Below are 17,861 nucleotides of genomic sequence, written 5' to 3' on the forward strand. Positions count from 1 at the left end.
TGTTGTGGTTATATGGCTATACTCTCACTTCTATCACTATAACTGAAGTTCTGATGCCTTTTCACCCATCACTTCTCGATCTCTTCTTCCCCCACATCCATTATGGTTTATTTCCTTCTCTGTCCACTTCTCTAAACACTGGGGTAAATGGTGATCTAGCCATCTCCCCTCCCCCCCACCCTTTACCACAATCATTTCTTCATCCAGAATTCTATATTCCACAGGTAAGGGAGATCACGCTGTGTTTCTCTTTCTTCTTCTTCTGGCTTACTTCATTCAACATGATATGCAGCTTCAAGGAACAATGGGATCATTCCATATTCTTGCTGATTTGAAGCTTCTCTTATTGTTTTTAAAATTCACCACTTCAACTACTTAATGCACTTTGATTGAATTCTCTGAGAGTTCTTATTTTTGAATTGTCTCTTTCCATTACAGGTTAAAGAAAAAGAGAGGAGTCCCAATGGACTTAGGAGAAGAAATATGGTAGTCATTGTGTTATAGTCACACATATTTTGAAGGCGAAGAATACAAAACCTTTAAACCACATATAGTGTAACAGAGTCATTTATTTCAATAGAAAAAGAAATGATCAGCAGCTATTTCTTCAGTTTAGTTTTTTGTTTAATTTTGAAGAACTACTAACCTCAGGTAAGTTTTCTACTCCTTTCTCTTTGTCTTCTCCATGAACTCTATACTATTAATATCAGTCTTAATATTCTTCCATTTCTTCTTTAACCTGTTACCAGTGCCCTCCTCCCTCTCCCCCGCAACCTTTGCTGCTCTAACTGTGAGCATCCCTAATGTGGTATTTGGTTAAGGGTTCACATTCTGCAGGGGTGTGACTGCATTTAGTAAGTTCCTGAATTTTCTCTTTGTGGCACATATTTCCTCTCATTATCCTATCTAGTTTGGTGGGTATCTTTCTGAAATTTATGTTGAGCTCGTTAAAGCCATTCATCTCAATTTTATTATGTTTTTTATTCCTAACGCTTTAATTGGTTCGTTGATTTAGAACACATTCCTGTTTCCCACATTCCTTGTTCCTTATTCTGTCGGTATTTTTTTTTGCAAATTACATAAAAAAAATACAAACATAGCCACTATTTAAAAGCTGGTCTCAGGCTAGAGAGACCGGACTCGGTACTGCTTTAAACATGAAGGCCCAGTTCAATTCCTGGAAGTCCATATGGTCTTTAGCCTTAACTAGAATCACCCATGAGCACAGGAGTACTTCAGTGTAAGGACACCCAAAAGAGATGCGGCCTCTTGTAGGAGCAGATCTTTATTGTTGTAACTTGCCCCAGGCTCTTAGAAATGCTTACCAAAGGCTAATCTCTGTTTTTCAAGGCAAGTGGTAAAGGTAAAGGTAAAGGTAAAGGCCTTCCCGTTGATCATCGATTTGCTCGAGCGGGCCCAGTAACATCTCCATTGGAGACTTTGTTGTTACTGTGTCTGGCATATCGAATACTCTCGGTAGCTTGCCAGGCTAGAACCTCCAAACAAGCTCAAGCTCAAGGCAAGTGATCCATTTTTTATTTTTGTGTAGTGGTACCTAGTATATGCGTGTCCACCATGATCTGTCATATCCCAAGGTGAAGGCAACACAAATTATCTTTGAAATTTAAACTCTGCACATGCAGATAAAAAGGAGCACAAGCAAAGTTCCTGATAACATCAGAATCAAATGACTTAGAAGTGTCACCTGGATGAAAATAAAAAAAAAATGTAGATCCTAGGCATTAAACAAGCTCATTTCTAGGAGATATCAGTCACCTCAACCAGTTAGAGTGAGAGTGCCGGGATGGGGTTCACTGGCTTTGACCCTGGGGTATATCCAAGAAGGTTCCTAGGTGTGTGCCAAAATACGGTTCCTACCATCAGCCAAGCAAAACAGTCCACAGTCACTAAAAGACTGGCAATGTTTTATCCTACAGTCTGCATAATGTCCTGGGCATGAGACTTTTACAAAAACTCTCTGATACAATCTTTTAGGACCCAAGAATACAAGTGCCTCTGGCAAAAGAGAGAAAACTTCAAGGGGCCAGGCAGCAGTCACCAAACCTGAGCCCTAGAAATAAATCTGAGTTACCTGAAGCACATCAGCTACCCTCTTCTGGGAGACACTGGTTCTCTAGAACACAGAAGACAAGCAGAGAGCTTAAATATATCTGAAAGTAAGACCTTAGACTCAGAAAGGAGATCATCAAGGGTAGTGAGGGATGTGATATAAGGGTGCCAGGGACTGTCGTGAAGAGGTGTTGACCCTTTGCTGAGAGGTACTAGATGGCAACATAATACTGCAAAGGCACATAAACATTTACATTATTGGTTTGGTTTGTTTGTGAGGCCGTGGACATCCATATACTTAGGGTTTGCTTCTGCCTCTGTGCTCAAGGAACGCTCCTGGATAGGCTCAGGGAACCATTTTCTGTGTTGGAGATTTGGGTTGGCCTTGCGCAAGGCAAGCACTCCAACTGTTGTAGTGCTGAAATCTCTCCAGTCCTGAAACATTTACATTCTTATACATTGATGTAATGCACTGAAATTTTTTTAAAATTAAAATGCAATAAAATTTAGAGTTGGAACGATAGATCAAGTGGTTAAGTGAGTGGTTCACATGTAGGAGGACCAGTGTAGATTCCCGGCATCGCATGGTTTCTCATGCATATTCAGAGGCAAACAATCTCCAAGCACAGAGCTGCGGAACACACAAGGTCCTTCCAAGTGACCCACAAAAGTGAAGCAGGACAAAAGAGAAAACAATAAAAGTCATTCAAGATATAATCTGCCCTCTGGAGGCTGGGAGGTTTACAGTATACTCCCGGACTCCTAACTGGAAGCCTGCCCTGAAGTTTGCAGCTATGAAGAAATGACTCAACTGTACTGCTTCTTTCTTATCTCCTGGGGAATGATCACTTCATAAGAATTCTTTTCTATTAGTTACAGTGCAAGGGAAGCCTCTCTTGGGCCACTAAAGGAAAGCCATAGGAATTCCTATATGAAAATTCCCAGATTGAGAATTCTAGACTAGAACCGTCTTTTTCCCTCTGGAAAGAAAGATGGCAGCCGCTACCAAGCTTTATGGAAAGCCAGGTATGAGCCAGTCGTGACGGGGTGACTGAAACCTCATGGGAAGGGGGGCGTTACCGGCTCATCCTTCATGCCCTACCAAGGTCACGAGTTGCCACGCAAGAGCGGCTCTCCGGCATGGCCATGGCTCCAGAGCCACAAAACCAATCTCATAATTATCAGACTCTCAGCAGAAATACTCCAGGCTTAATAAGTAAAATACCAGAAATCCAAAATCTCGGGGCTGCAATAGTGGCCGCGCGACACCATTTGATTCTTCTAACCAGCCATAGAAAACAAATTATTTCACAATGCCTTTTCAGCATGTCTGATTTGGGGGCTTAAACTCTAAATAATAATGGTGCATCTTTTGTTGAAACAATGAATCTAATCAAAGTAGATAGAGTGTCAAATAGAATCCATCTGCCTCACAGCCATTGGGAGGGTTGGGAGGGGGAGTTCATTGGGGTTCTTGGTGGTGAAAATAAGTATTGGTGAAGGGAAATGTGTTTGATAATTGCATGACCAAGACTTAAACCTGAAAACTTTGTAACTTTTCCCACAGTGATTCAATAAAAAAAAGAATGTTAGACTAGAAAATATAATGATTATTGCTCAGCAATACAGGTGAGCTAGTGGGATGCAGAGGGATAGTGCCAAGGTAATGTCCATGGTTCCCTGAGAACATCTTTGCAAGTATCGCTGTACACAAAATCTGAAGCCAGTCCTCTGTCTAAAATTTATGGACATGCAAATAGACCTTTCTCACAGAAACATTTTAACTATGTGCCTGTCTACTCCCTGTGAAATGTCATGAAAGGTTCCCCTTTGCACATGTTACTTTTTAAGAGGAATCTACACAATGATCATCAGTAAGGAACATGTTTAGAACTGTTTTGATAGGAGAATAGACACCGGATACAGTGGTTTTAAGAAGACCCAGCTCACTGAGTCTACGATAAGAAAAAGTAAGTCAGACCTACATTTGTGGGAAAAGCCCACTTAGATACCAATATTTGCATTAAGAGTATAAAAGTGTATATGTCAAATCATTTTAGATTATTCATTTTAAATATCCACTGATGTTATCTCTTTTCTAAACTGTGCATCAAACATTTTCTCATTGCTGTATTCTCTATGCATCAGCTGCAAATGTAGCAGCCTCACTAATCACTGTCACTGTCTTCACATTGTTCATCAATTTGCTCATGCAGGCCCAGTAATATTGTGAGACTTGTTACTGTGTTTGGCATATGGAATACGACACAGTGATCTTGCCAGGCTTTGCCGTGCATGCGAGATACTCTCGGTAGCTTGCTATGCTCTCTGAGAGGGGCAGATGAATTGAACTTGGGTCGGCCGCATGCAAGGCAAATGCCCTACCCTCTGTGCTATTGCTCCAGCCCAGCCTCACTAATATTCACTTAAAATTATCAAATGAATTATTTCAAATTACAAAAGAAATGTTAGTCACATAAACTGTGGTCATTTTAAAAGATTATTTTATTGCTTACATTTTCTGAAATTTATCTTTTAAGAACTTGTGTTTGTTTTTGAATGTTTAAAATGGGAAATAAAAGCCAGAATGATACTATTGTGGAGAGGGTGCTTGCTTTGCATGCAGCCAACCTAGGATCCAGTCTTACATCCAAGCACCAGGAAGAGTGATTCTTGAAAGCAGAGCCAGGAGTAAGCTCTAACTACTACCAAGTTTGACCCAAAGCCAAAACCCAAAGCAAACAACAAAAAGCATGATATAATAGTCACTGATCTTCACATTTTATATGCAAAATGCTTCCAAAGGAGATTGTTCAATTACACTCTACTATCACCTGTCTTTCATTAAAGGTTGTGTAAGAAAATAACTATTCTTCTTACTATTGGAATATTAGGGGTATATCCAGTTGTGCTTAGGACTTACTACTGTCTCTACCCAGAGTTAATATCTGGGAATACTCAGCATATCAGATCTGGTGCCAAGGAACAAAGAAAAAAAATTAAAGCACAGAGTTACCTTAGGTTAGCACTGTGCACATGTAGTACAGAATAATAACAACATAAAGAAATAAAATATGCAGCAGTGTCATAAAGAGCAAGCAGCATTTTTGGTGGCATATTAAAATAGTTATAGTTTAAAATGTATTTTCTTAGGTAATTGTATCAGCAAACTATATTATTGTTGAAAATGCATTTTGACTATTGCTTAATTAATCTTAATCTGTAAATCCTTTTAATTAAGTACTGTCCAGATCATCGTGTTAAAATTCATGGAGAAAAGAATCTTACCACTTCTACACACTTAAAATTTAAAGAATGCAAAGAAAAATAAACTCTAGTATTTCACTGGAAAGAATGTAACTTATGGCGCTATGAAAATTAATATGAAACAGTACTACCAAATAATATGACAGCAATCAAACTGGTTAATCATATATGACCAGTTAATTCAGCATAACTGAAAGATTCCCACCAATAAATATAAATATAAATATAAATATACATATATAAAAATATATTCACATAGTGACTATCACACACACAAGGTGGTAATACACTTTACTGATAGAAGAGATTGAAAGTTGTCATTTAGGACAATATGAGTGGAGTCTGAGTGTCTCGGTACCTAGGTCACAGGGCAACGTGCCAGGTGCTGAGGGTTGAGATGTGGTACTGCATAAGTCCTTTGAGTATCATGACCCAAAAAATAAGCAAAATAGAAAATGATCACATTAAATTGGCCTTGAGGGCATTACTCTACAATAAGTAAGAGAGAGAAAGACATAAAATTTATATTCTTACACACATGAATCTACAAACAAGCAAGCAAACAAACAAAAGAAACTTGTTTAAAGATACAGCAAATAGATAACCATTTCACAAAAGGGCAGGGTTGGGCAAAATTGATGAAAGGGGTCAACTTTACAAACCTCCTTTTATAAACTCAGTTTCATAAGATTGCATTGTGTAGCTGTTGAGTATAATTAATAGTAGCTCAAACTTTGAAGTTGAATAAAACTTAGTTAACTAGACTTCTCAAATCATTTTGTAAAATATACAACTATCACGTAATTATGTGAACAAAACTGCCAAGTAACTTTGATACAATATTATATGTGTGTAATTCAAACCTAAATATTAAATTATTTACTCTTTATATTAAAATGGTTTTTAAATATTACATTTCAGTTTGTTAAAAATCTCTACATATTTGAAATTACAGAAAAATTTTTGGTTTAATTTGCTAAAGCTTATGTTTACTAAATAAGCATTTGCACAGAAAGAAACATTTCTCAAACAATATAAAATAACAGAAAGTCTTCTTATTTTAGTTACAAAGTGTTGAATTGATCTAAATTCAGATTAAGACCTGTATATATCAGAAAAAAGAAAACTTTTGCGTTTGAAAATAGTCATTCTTCTTTATTTATTCAGTTTACTGGAATCACTTTGAAAGGTCACATAGCATTAAAGATTGACATTAAATGAGATTTTTGTTACTATTTGTTCAAATTCAACTATTTATTTGCTAGAGAGCAATGCAATAACATGGATAAAAGGTTCTGTCTAAAATAACTTTAAATACACACCACTTTCAAAAATTCCAGAACAACTTTATCTTATATTACTTTAAAGTGTATTTGAAACAAATTATTATTTTGTTTGCTTTATTTTGGTTTGAGGTCCAGTAATGGCTGTGCTCAGGGATTCTTCCTTGTGCTGCTCAGGGAACCATATAGTATGCTAGGGATCAATCCCCAGGTCTAGAGCATGCAAGAGAAGCTTCCTACCTAATGTATCTTCACTCTGGACTACATACTACTGGAGATATAAATTTGACTCAAGTATAGGTTATGGTCATGCTCCTCCCGTTGTTCATCCATTTGCTCAAGTGGGCCCAGTAACATTGTGAGACTTGTAACTGTGTTTGGCATATCAAATACGTCACGGGTAGCTTGCCAGGCTTTGCCGTGCTGGAAAGATACTCTCGGCAACTTGCCAGGTTCTCCGAGAGGGATGGAGGAATCGAACTCGGGTCAGCCGTGTTGGTTGTGTGCAAGGCAAATGCCCTACCCGCTGTGCTATGGCTCCAGTCCGACTCAGGTCATGGTCACGGTCCTCCCATTGTTCATTGATTTGCTCATGCGGGCCCAGTAACGTCTCCATCATGAGACTTGTTGTTACTGTGTTTTCCATATCGAATATGTCACGGGTAGCTTGCCAGGCTTTGCCAAGCGGGCAAGATACCCTCGATAGCTTGCCGGGCTCTCCGAGAGGGACGGAGGAATAGAACTTGGGTCGGCCATGTTGGCCACTTGCAAGGCAAACGCCCTACTACTGTGCTATCGCTCCAGCCCGACTCAGGTATAAATTTTAAAATTTATTTTAAAGTTATTTTAAAACAATGTGTTTCTATTCAACCATAACTTTAACTTGCTGTGCATTTTTTAGAATTAAAATGATTTTAAAGTAAATTTTTAAAAAATACAGACATAAGAAGGCAGATAACACATGAAATATATAAGAAGAACCTACTATTCAAATAACTGGTTTGAAAAATTCTCCTTTACAACATTTATAGCTTACTACCATACATTTCAAAAGCACTTTACTCAATGTCAAGTAGATTAACTTCTATAGTAGAGACCTATAATTTCTATTTCAGATAAGCATAAAAGGATTAACATAATTATAGATTCTATATCTTAAGCATTGATAGATGACTCATACCAAATTGATTCAAAAACAAATATTACAAGCACTTTATAATTATCATATGAGACATCTAATTCGCATAAATGGGATTGCTGTTATATTTACCATCTTAATAGAGTTAGTAAAAAATCATTTCACATATATCTTTTTTCTTCCATTTAATGCTAAAATGACAAGTAATATACCAGGTCGACTAGTGAATTATTTAAAGGCCTGACAAAAAGACTGTCTTCTTACAAAATAAACATTTGGAATAAGCAGGAGTATAGGTTAGGGAGAGCTGGAAATCAAAAATAATGACATCATAAAATCTATGCTATGTCTTGTCCTAGCTTTGTATTTGGAGATGAAGATTAGTGTTGATGAAGAATAACTTTGAGGATATATATTAATCTATAATGGGAAAGCAGAGTGCTGCCTCCTCTCATAACAGAGGAGACTGATATTTTACATACCAAGAGGAGATTCCATTCAAAGTACTACCATTGCAAAATTATAAGTCTAATGTGAAAATAAAATGGTAAGGTCTACAAAATAGCATGGGTAAACAAATTCAGATTAGATTTATTATTTTAGACATTATTGTGAAGTACTTTCTATATTGGGCTGGAGTGATAGCACAGCAGGTAGGGCATTTGCCTTGCACGTGGCTGACCAAGCTGACCTGAATTTGATTCCTCCACCCCTCTAGGGGAGCCTGGCAAGCTACCGAGAGTATCTTGCCCGGATGGCAATGCCTGGCAAGCTACCCATGACGTATTTGATATGCCAAACACAGTAACAACAAGTCTCACAATGGAGACGTTACTGGGCCTGCTCGAGCAAATCAATGAACAATGGGAGGACAGAGCTACAGTGCTATTTTATAACAAGAATCAATGAAGAGTTATCACCATCATTTTGTCGTTGTTGTTGTTGTTGTTCAATTTTGGTGTTCAGGACTTACTCCTAGTTCTGTGCAAAAAGAATCACTCCTGGCATAGACTGGAGGACCAATCGTATGCTCCACCTAGGAGCAAAGCAGCATTGCTTGCAAGGAAGACAAGTGCCTTAAGACCTGCATTATTTCTCTCGCACAATCATTTTAAATCTTTCACATACTTAAAACACTTAACATTCCAAAGTGCATGAGAAAATTATACTTTCAAGTTGTTTTCAGTCATATGATATACAGTTTTATGATCTGACATAGTTCGTCTAATTCATATATACATACACATACATGGTTGAAATATATATATATAGAGAGAGAGAGGGAGGGAGAGAGAGAAAGAGAGATAGATTATAAATCACGCTCCATTTTTTTTAATTATTAGTTTCAGCTCTTGTATTCATCCATAGTGCATTTTGAATGGGTTTGTTATCACACTGGTGGAATTGCAATTTTCCTAATGTTAGTTCTAGGTGTAACAGTCATTTTCCCATTACATATTCTTATCTCCTGGTCTTAAATTACTTACTTAAACATATGTAGACTTATTATTCCATTAATCTTTGCATCTGTATTTATGCTAACATTATATTGCTTTCTTTACTGCATTATTGTAATATAATTTGACATAATAGAGTAAAAAGAGTACCAATTTTCTTCCTCTGTCTTAAGAAAAATTGTCTGGGCACAAAATTATGATTAGAAACAAATGTTAGGATTTTATTTTGAGATTTATGAAAAACTACCACTGTAATTATAATTATATGAAAGACTGTATTGAATCTATACATGGTTTCAGAATGATGGATGGATATTTTAATTTTTGAGGACTGAATATGCTTACTTTAAATTACAATGAAAGCTTCATTAAATTTCCCTGTAAATTTAATCACAGATATTTTACCTCTGGTATTACTTTTGTTTTCTGCAGTGAGAATTCATAATTGAAAACTGAGTTTAGAGACTGAGAATTTGGCAAGAAAAAAAAAACTATCAAAGATCCACTATGATGAGAATGAAATTTTACTTATATCTTACATATTGGGGCTGGAGTGATAGCACAGCAGGTAGGGTGTTTGCCTTGCATGCAGCTGACCCAGGTTCAATTCTTCTGTCCCTCTCAGATAGCCTGGCAAGCTACTAAGAGCATCCTGCCCACATGGCAAAGCCTGGCAAGCTCCCTGTGGCGTATTCGATATGCCAAAAACAGTAACAACAAGTCTCATAATGGAGATGTTATCGGTGCCCACTCAAGCAAATCGAAGAACAGGACAACAGTGCTACAGACAGCTCTTACATATTGATAATTTTATCAAAGTCTGTAAGCAAGCATGATGAACTTTTTTATTTAATTTTTTGTGGTTTTCAAGCTCCTGTCAATTGTCAAGTAATCTTTTAAAGAATAATTTTCTGTTTAAAGGAATAGTTTATAAACTTCATTTGACATATAGTTAGAAATTGTTTACAAAGTCTGGCCTAAATACAATTCAATATGACATCAATTGATAACCTTATTAAATATACGCTCTTAGGCTCTGTACCACATATTCTAAATTCAACTTCAGAGAGTAGACATTTATCATCTGCATTTCAACAGACTCTTTGAATAATTCCTGAGGTAAATACAATCTCAAGCTACATTCCATGACAAGGAGAGAAAAATTCTTAATATACTCTGTTACATCTTTACAGCATACAGCCGAAGAGAAGGGCCATATGGAGGGCTGGCTCCACAGGCCCCGGAGAAAAAACCAGGTTCCAAAAAGAGCCAAGATCATCAGGAAGTCCCAGATGGGGTAGGTGCCGCATCCCGCCTCCCCCAGATGGAACCCCGGTGACCAGAAGCCTCTACAAGCATAGCTCGAGTATGCGGGAACTAGGACTTTTCCTCGCGGCTGCTTACGTGGCTGCGCGACATCTCTCTATATACAAAGTGATCAATGGGAAGTAAATCACCCAACGTTTCTCCCTGAAAATGAGAGTTAAGTTTGGAGCACGGCCACAGCCCCAGAAACACAAGGACTTAATGCAGAACCCAGCAGCTTGGAGCAGAAAAGTGAATGGACTATGCGTTAATCCAGGCCATCATGTCTGCCCGGAGGGGAAAGGGTGTTGCCCCATTCACCCTCTCTTCTCTGGAAAGAAGGATGGCGGCCACATGGGAGCCTTGTGGACAGCAGGTATGAGTCGGGGGTGTGGGGGCAACTAAAACCTCATGGGAAGGGGGGAGTTCTGGTCCGTCCTTCACGCCGCACCGAGGTCACCAGTTGCCCCCCACGAGCGGCTCTCCAGCACGGCCACAACCCCAGAAGCACAAGGACTTAATGCAGAACCCAGCAGCTTGGAGCAGAAAAGTGAATGGACTATGCGTTAATCCAGGCCATCATGTCTGCCTGGAGGGGAAAGGGTGTTGCCCCATTCGCCCTCTCTTCTTTGGAAAGAAATATTGTGGCCGCATGGGAGCCTTGTGGAGAGCAGGTATGAGCTGGGGGTGTGGGGGCGACTAAAACCTCATGGGAAGGGGGGCGTTCCGGTCCGTCCTTCACGCCCTACCGAGGCCACCAGTTGCCCCCCACGAGCGGCTCTCCAGCACGGCCACGACTCCAGAGCACAGAAACCAATTTCTTAATTATCTGACTTTCAGTAGAAATACTTCCAGGGTTAACAAGTAAAATAGCAGAAATCCAAAACCAACATTTAATTCTTGAACCCAGCTGTAGAAAGCAAATCACTTCACAATGCTTTTTCAGCATGTCTGATTTTGGGGGGGGGTAAACCCTAAATAATAGTGGTGAATCTTTTATTGAAACAATGAATCTAATCAAAGCAGATAGAGTGCTAACTAGAATTCATCTGCCTCACAGGGACTGGGAGGGGTGGGGGGTGGGGTTTTATTGGGGTTCTTCGTGGTAAAAAATAAGTATTGGTAAAGGGAAATGTGTTTGATATTTGTATGACTGAGACCTAAACCTGAAAGCTTTGTAACTTTTCCCACAGTGATTCAATAAATAAATAAATTAAAGAAAAATAAATAAATAAATAAATTAAAGAAAAAAAAAGAAAAAAATATACTCTGTTACAGTGTTCAATCACACCATAGATGAGTGGATAGATTTATCGACTTTATGGAGTTTTCACAGTATATAATAAAAAAGTAAGTATTTACCAATTTTTCTACTATTATGAAATAAAATATTAATTGAATATGTACTATATATGTATATACAACAACGAACTACTTGCATTATTTATAACATAAAAAATATTACCCATATTTTAAGGTTGAGAAAAACCCCATATCAAAGAGTTCAAAGAATAATTTCATGATCAAAGCATCAAAAATTCCATTACACTGAAATTTAAAACTTAAAACTAATTTATCATTTTTCCCTTCACCAGTGTACATTTCCCACCACCAATGTATCTAGTTTCACACACATACACACACACACCTGCCTCTCTCTCTCTCTCTCTCATCTTTATAGTTTGTTGTACAAATACTAAAAGGTATAATGCATATCTTAACATTCTTTCAGCACTCAATTCCTGTCCAGAATTATCAGATTATCCTACTGATCCTTTCTCTATCCTAACAGACCTTCCCCCACCACACACACAACTTGTGGCAATCTGCCAAACACTGATCAGTTCTCCTGGCCCCTGTTTTCTCTTGGCTTGGATATTAGTTTCATATAAATTTTTTATCTTAAAACTATTTTTTTTACTTCAAATTTTAGCTCAATTACATATCTCATGAATGCCATCTATTGAGGGAATTAGGGATATAAATGGGGAAATTTTCTGCACAGAAAACTAACATTTAAATAAATTTAGAGAATTATTATGATAATAAATAACCTTCATTTAAATATGATGTAGAAATGCATTATACTAAAATTACTATGGTTTTATAAGATTTGTAAAAAAATAAATACATTATACTTTTATAAACAAAACTATAAACAAAACTTTTTTTTCACAGCTACCGTTGAAAAGATTCCCATACACTGTGGGTGGTCTGTAGTGCTTAAAATAAATAAAATATCATGGCATTCTATGTATTTGATAACTTTTAACAACTTTTAATAACTTTTATTAATAACACAATAATTATATTTTATATGTATGGCAACACATAAATTAAACAATATTTCTTTTTAAAAGGTAATATATTTAATGGACAAGAAAACAACATGTTATAGAGTTGATATAAATAGATACAATCGGACACAAACACATGAAATTTATTACTCAAATGATTTTGTGTAAAGAATTATTCCTATTTAATATATAAAGCCATTTCACATAGTTTTTGATAAGTCTAGCTGTTTTGTTACAAATTAAAATCATGAATTATGATTATGCCACAGCAACACTGCTGTTATAATAAAGTATTACAATAAACTACATATCTGACTTACCAAATACTTATAAACTTCCATATATATTGTAATCTATTTATATCATAAATTTTATTTTTAACTTGAATAGATAAGACAAGAATATTAAAATCAGTGTTAATACTACAAAACATAGTTTCTGAAATATGCCAACATTTATAGAGATATGAATGAAGTAAAATAGATTGGTATGTATGGGACAAATTATTTAATAGAGGGTTAAAGCATTTGTATTATTTATTTTGTTTGCATGCAAAGCAAAAGCTTGATATGCCAGAGGAAATTTATATTTCAGACTTCAAATATTTTCTGTTATTATTTTTGACAAGCAAAACTTATATTTTAGAAATCACTGGCTGGCATACATTGATTTAGGTTTGAAGGAGTGTTTCTTTAACACTGAAAATCAAACCTACCATTTCAATTTTAAATATATTTACACCTGTGAAAATGACAATTATATTTGTATCTTTAAATCACTATGTTTCCTTTTCTGTTTCACTCATATATGCTTTCAAATTTAGACAGCAATTATGAAAAGCAACAGTCATAAAAACCCATAGAATGCTATAAAATAGCAATATATAATCAATTATAAAGTACATGCATACAAAATCATTGCATTCTCCTCTAATGGCTACCTATTACATGGTGAATGGCTCTATCAAAATGTTCTATTTTATTGTTCATACTGTATTCAATTATAAATTTATGAAAAAAGAAAATTATTCTTCTACACAAATGAAATTCCAGAGTAGTTTTGAACTACTGCTATATTTTTTGTGAATCTGAGTTTTCATTTCTGCATTGTGTAAGATCATTAAAAATGCAGTATAAGCTGTCAGTTACCAAGTAATTGTTTAAAGAATATTTTCTGCTTAAAGGAATAGTTTTTAAACTTTATTTGACATGTAGTTAGAAATTATAAAGTATGACCTGAATGTTATTCTACATGACATCATTGAAAACTTTATTAAATATACACTCTAAGGCTCTGTGCTACATATTCTTTCATTTAAGAAAATTTCATGTAGTAAATTTAAAAAATACCAACTACCAATGACAGTAATTAACATTTTGTTAGAAACTACTTTTTGACTTCTTTGTCATCTGAATTTAAGTTTGACCCTATGGTTGTTATCTTAAAAATTAAACTATTGGATTCCATTAAGTTACTTTGTATATTGGCATATTGTGAAATTTAATGTGTGAAAGAATTAATAGCACTGGTAATAGAAAACACTATACTATAGAAACACTATACCTTACTGCCTTCTGAAAACGTGACTCCATCCACTGCTCTTTTCCAGGTGATTTCAGGAATGGGCTCTCCTTCGGCTTCACATATAAGTGTTACTTTACCATTCTCATACGTCGTCTCATTTTTAAGTTGTACTATGTGAGGCTGCACTGTAAAAATATAAACATTATTCAATCTATATAGAAGTAAAACATATTACTTTGACTTACATGCCAAAGTAGTCATTTTAAGGTTACTTTAATAGGTTAAATAATGTATTTTGTAGCAGTTACACCGAGACATTTTGCTTTATGAGGGTTGGAAGAGTGGTATGAGAGTTGCAAAGTTATGAGAAGATAATTTCAAAAGACAATTCTCCTACAAATAATATATAATTTGAAGTGGGTGTAAACCAAGGAGCAAATGATAATTTCAAGGTACTGCCAACCTGAAATCAGCTTATTACTTTTTTCATTCTTTTAATTTGACAAAATTAAGACAATTTTATTTCATTGTTTGTCTGGGGAACCACAGCCAGTGGAGATTATGACTTACTCCTGCTTCTCTGCTCAGGGTTTTCAGTCCTCGCACTACTCAGGGGACTATATGTACCAGGGTTTATACCCGAATGGGTCACAGGCAAAGCAAGCACCCTACTAGTTGTACTATCTCTCCAGTTTAAAATGTTACTTTTAAAAAGTCACAAAGACACTGACCTTACCATGGATAAGGGAGGGGAAGGATGGTGAGGACAAAGAGAGAATGGTGGGGGAAACAGACTCAGACCTGGTGAAGGGTGTGATGTTCTGGTATGCATGAAACCCTATCTTTAAATGTATTGCAAATCAGAGTGGTAAAATCATTTCTCATCATCATTATAAGAAACGGTAAACATAAACAAGTGTGCAGATTGATGAATAAGGACATCCTGTTTTAGTAATTATCTTTTCAACTTTAGAACAGTTCTGTAGGGCCCAAGATATAGTGCACGGGTAAGGTGCTTGCCTTGTAAATTGGCCAACTCCTGATCCAGAGTTGACACTGCATATGGCTCCTCACGCCTAGACAGAAATCCTTAAGGACAGATCCAGGAGTAAGCCCTGAGCATAGCCCGCATTAATCAAAAGGAAAATAGAAGAAAAATTAAGAGGCTAGAGCAATAGCACAGTGGGTAAGGCATTTGCATCCAGATGGTCCTCTGAGCACCGCCAAGAGTAAATCCTGAGTGCAGAGGCAGGAATAACCCCTGTGCATCACCAGGTGTGACGAAAAAGAAAAATAAAAAATAAAATAATGAAAGAATCCACACAACTTTCACCAAGGTTAATTAGTCCTGAATATGGATTGTATAGTCAAGTATACTATATAAAGTGTGAAGAGAAGCAGCATTTAAATAAATAGCATATAGTATTCAGTTGATTTATTTTTATCTCATTTAATAATACCATTAGAAATGTACCAAATTACTGCTAATTTTTACCCTTATAAAAAGCTGAACAACATGTGTCCCAAATCATGTCTAGTTGTAAAAATTATGTCTTTTCGCAAATTTTATAAAACTTTAAAATAATGTTTAAGTTATGTACTTTTATGTTTCTTATTTTGCATTGCCTTGAAAACTAAAAGAATAAGCTTTTTAGATTATAACAATAAACTAAAATATATCGTTAAATCTGATTAATTTTGTTAAGTAAATATGTAATTTATGTTTTCTAAAAAGGGTGGAGCAGTGGGAATTTCCACCAAGAATGAATGAAAATGCATAATATGAGAATTCCTCAAAAATTTAGAAATTGAGCTTCTATGTGACCCAGCAATACCACTTCTGTGAATATACCGTGGTGGTGCAAAAGCACATAGCAGAAATTCCTTCTGCACTTATATATTCATTGCAACACTATTCACAATAGCCGGAATCTATAAACAACCTGAGTTCCCGCGAACAGACAGGTAGACAAAGAAACTATGGTATATCAACACAATGGATTACTATGCAGCTATTAGGAAAATGAAGTCAACAAATTTGTTTATAAATGGATGGAGAATATCATGCTGTGTGAAATGAGTCAGACAGACTGAGAGGGGCAGACATAGTATAACTGCACGCATTTGTGTGACATAAAAAAAAGTATGAGAATAATACCAAGAACAGTAAAAATATGGGCAAATGAGATAAATCCATGGCTGGTTGGAAACCTGTGTCCAGTGTTGGGGGAGAAGAGAGTTGGGACAGAAAAGTAACCACTATAGCAATGGGAGTTAGAAATGATTGTTCTGGATAAGAACTGCATGCTGAAAGTAGATAAAATAATAAATATGATAATCTCTCATTATATGTATTTCAAACCATATTGCCCAAAAGGAGAGGAGAGAAGAGAGAAAGAGAAAGAAAAAGAGAGAAAGAGAAAGAGAGGAAGAGGGAGAGGGAGAGAGACAGAGAGAGACAGAGAGAGAGAGAGAGAGAGAGAGAGAGAGAGAAGTGCCTACCATAGAGGCAGGACGTGGGTAGAGGTGGGTTGAGGAAGGTAAATTGGGGTCACTGGTAGTAGGAAAATATGCACTGTTGGAGGAATGGATGCTGGAACATTGCATGACGGAAATCTGATTATGAACAGCTTTGTAAATGTGAATCTCACATTGACTCAACTAAAAAAATTTCTCTATGTTAAAAAAGAGATTCCTAATACCATAATATCATAATTGTGACATTTTTGATCTATAAAGTCAGTGTGCCCATTTGAAGTATATTGAAAATAAAATAATCCAAATGAGTCTTCTAAACATTTATAATAACTATATATAAAACTTAATCAGTAGAACGTAAATGTAGTGTATATAGTATGTATAGAACCGAATCAGTAGAAATATGCGTATCTTAAGAAACTTTTCTATCTTTCTATTGAGTTGGAAAATAATCTGTGATAAAATATATGTAATTCTAAAAAATGTGATGTAATAATAATTGATTGATTTTTTTTTTTGCAATATATCTGGCAGTGCCCAAGGCTTACTTCTGGTGCTGAGCTCAGGGATCACTTTTGGTGAATCTCAGGGGATTATATTCTGTGCCAAAGATGGTAGTAGGTAGGCTGTGTGACAGGAAAGCACCCTAACTGCTACTTCATTGCTCTAGCCCTGAGAATTACAGTTTTACATTAGTTTATTGATCAGAAAATAAAGATTTAGTTTGAAACATTAAACTGAGAGGAACAGATACTACATTTGATATTAGCAAAATGGCCAAGAAACCATAGTTTGAAATATTAAGATTTTTTTCCTTGCTTCTTGGGTCACACCCAGTGAAGCACAGGGGTTCCTCCTGGCTCTGCATTCAGGAATTACCCATGGCGGTGCTCAGCGGACCATATGGGATGCTGGGAATCAAACCCGGGTCGGCCGGGTGCAAGGCAAATGCCCTACCCACTGTGCCATTGCTCCAGTCCCATATTAAGGTGTTTTAAATGCTAAAGAGTTCCTATGAGTGAAAAAGTAAAATTTTAGTTAG

At 36.2% G+C, this 17,861-nt stretch overlaps 1 protein-coding gene across 2 annotated transcripts in view; it reads right to left on the reverse strand.

Moving 5' to 3' along the window:
• The window catches only part of NCAM2 (neural cell adhesion molecule 2), a 442,733-nt gene that overhangs the window by 140,850 nt on the left and 284,022 nt on the right, over nt 1–17,861 (reverse strand). For both annotated transcript variants that reach the window (XM_056109214.1, XM_056109215.1), the window contains exon 8: nt 14,381–14,526. In XM_056109214.1, the coding sequence (XP_055965189.1) occupies nt 14,381–14,526 (146 nt within the window). The remainder of the gene's footprint in view (nt 1–14,380; nt 14,527–17,861) is intronic.

The sequence above is a fragment of the Sorex fumeus genome, unplaced genomic scaffold (assembly GCF_029834395.1).
Source record: "Sorex fumeus unplaced genomic scaffold, SorFum_2.1 ptg000265l, whole genome shotgun sequence".
Lineage (NCBI taxonomy): Eukaryota > Metazoa > Chordata > Mammalia > Eulipotyphla > Soricidae > Sorex > Sorex fumeus.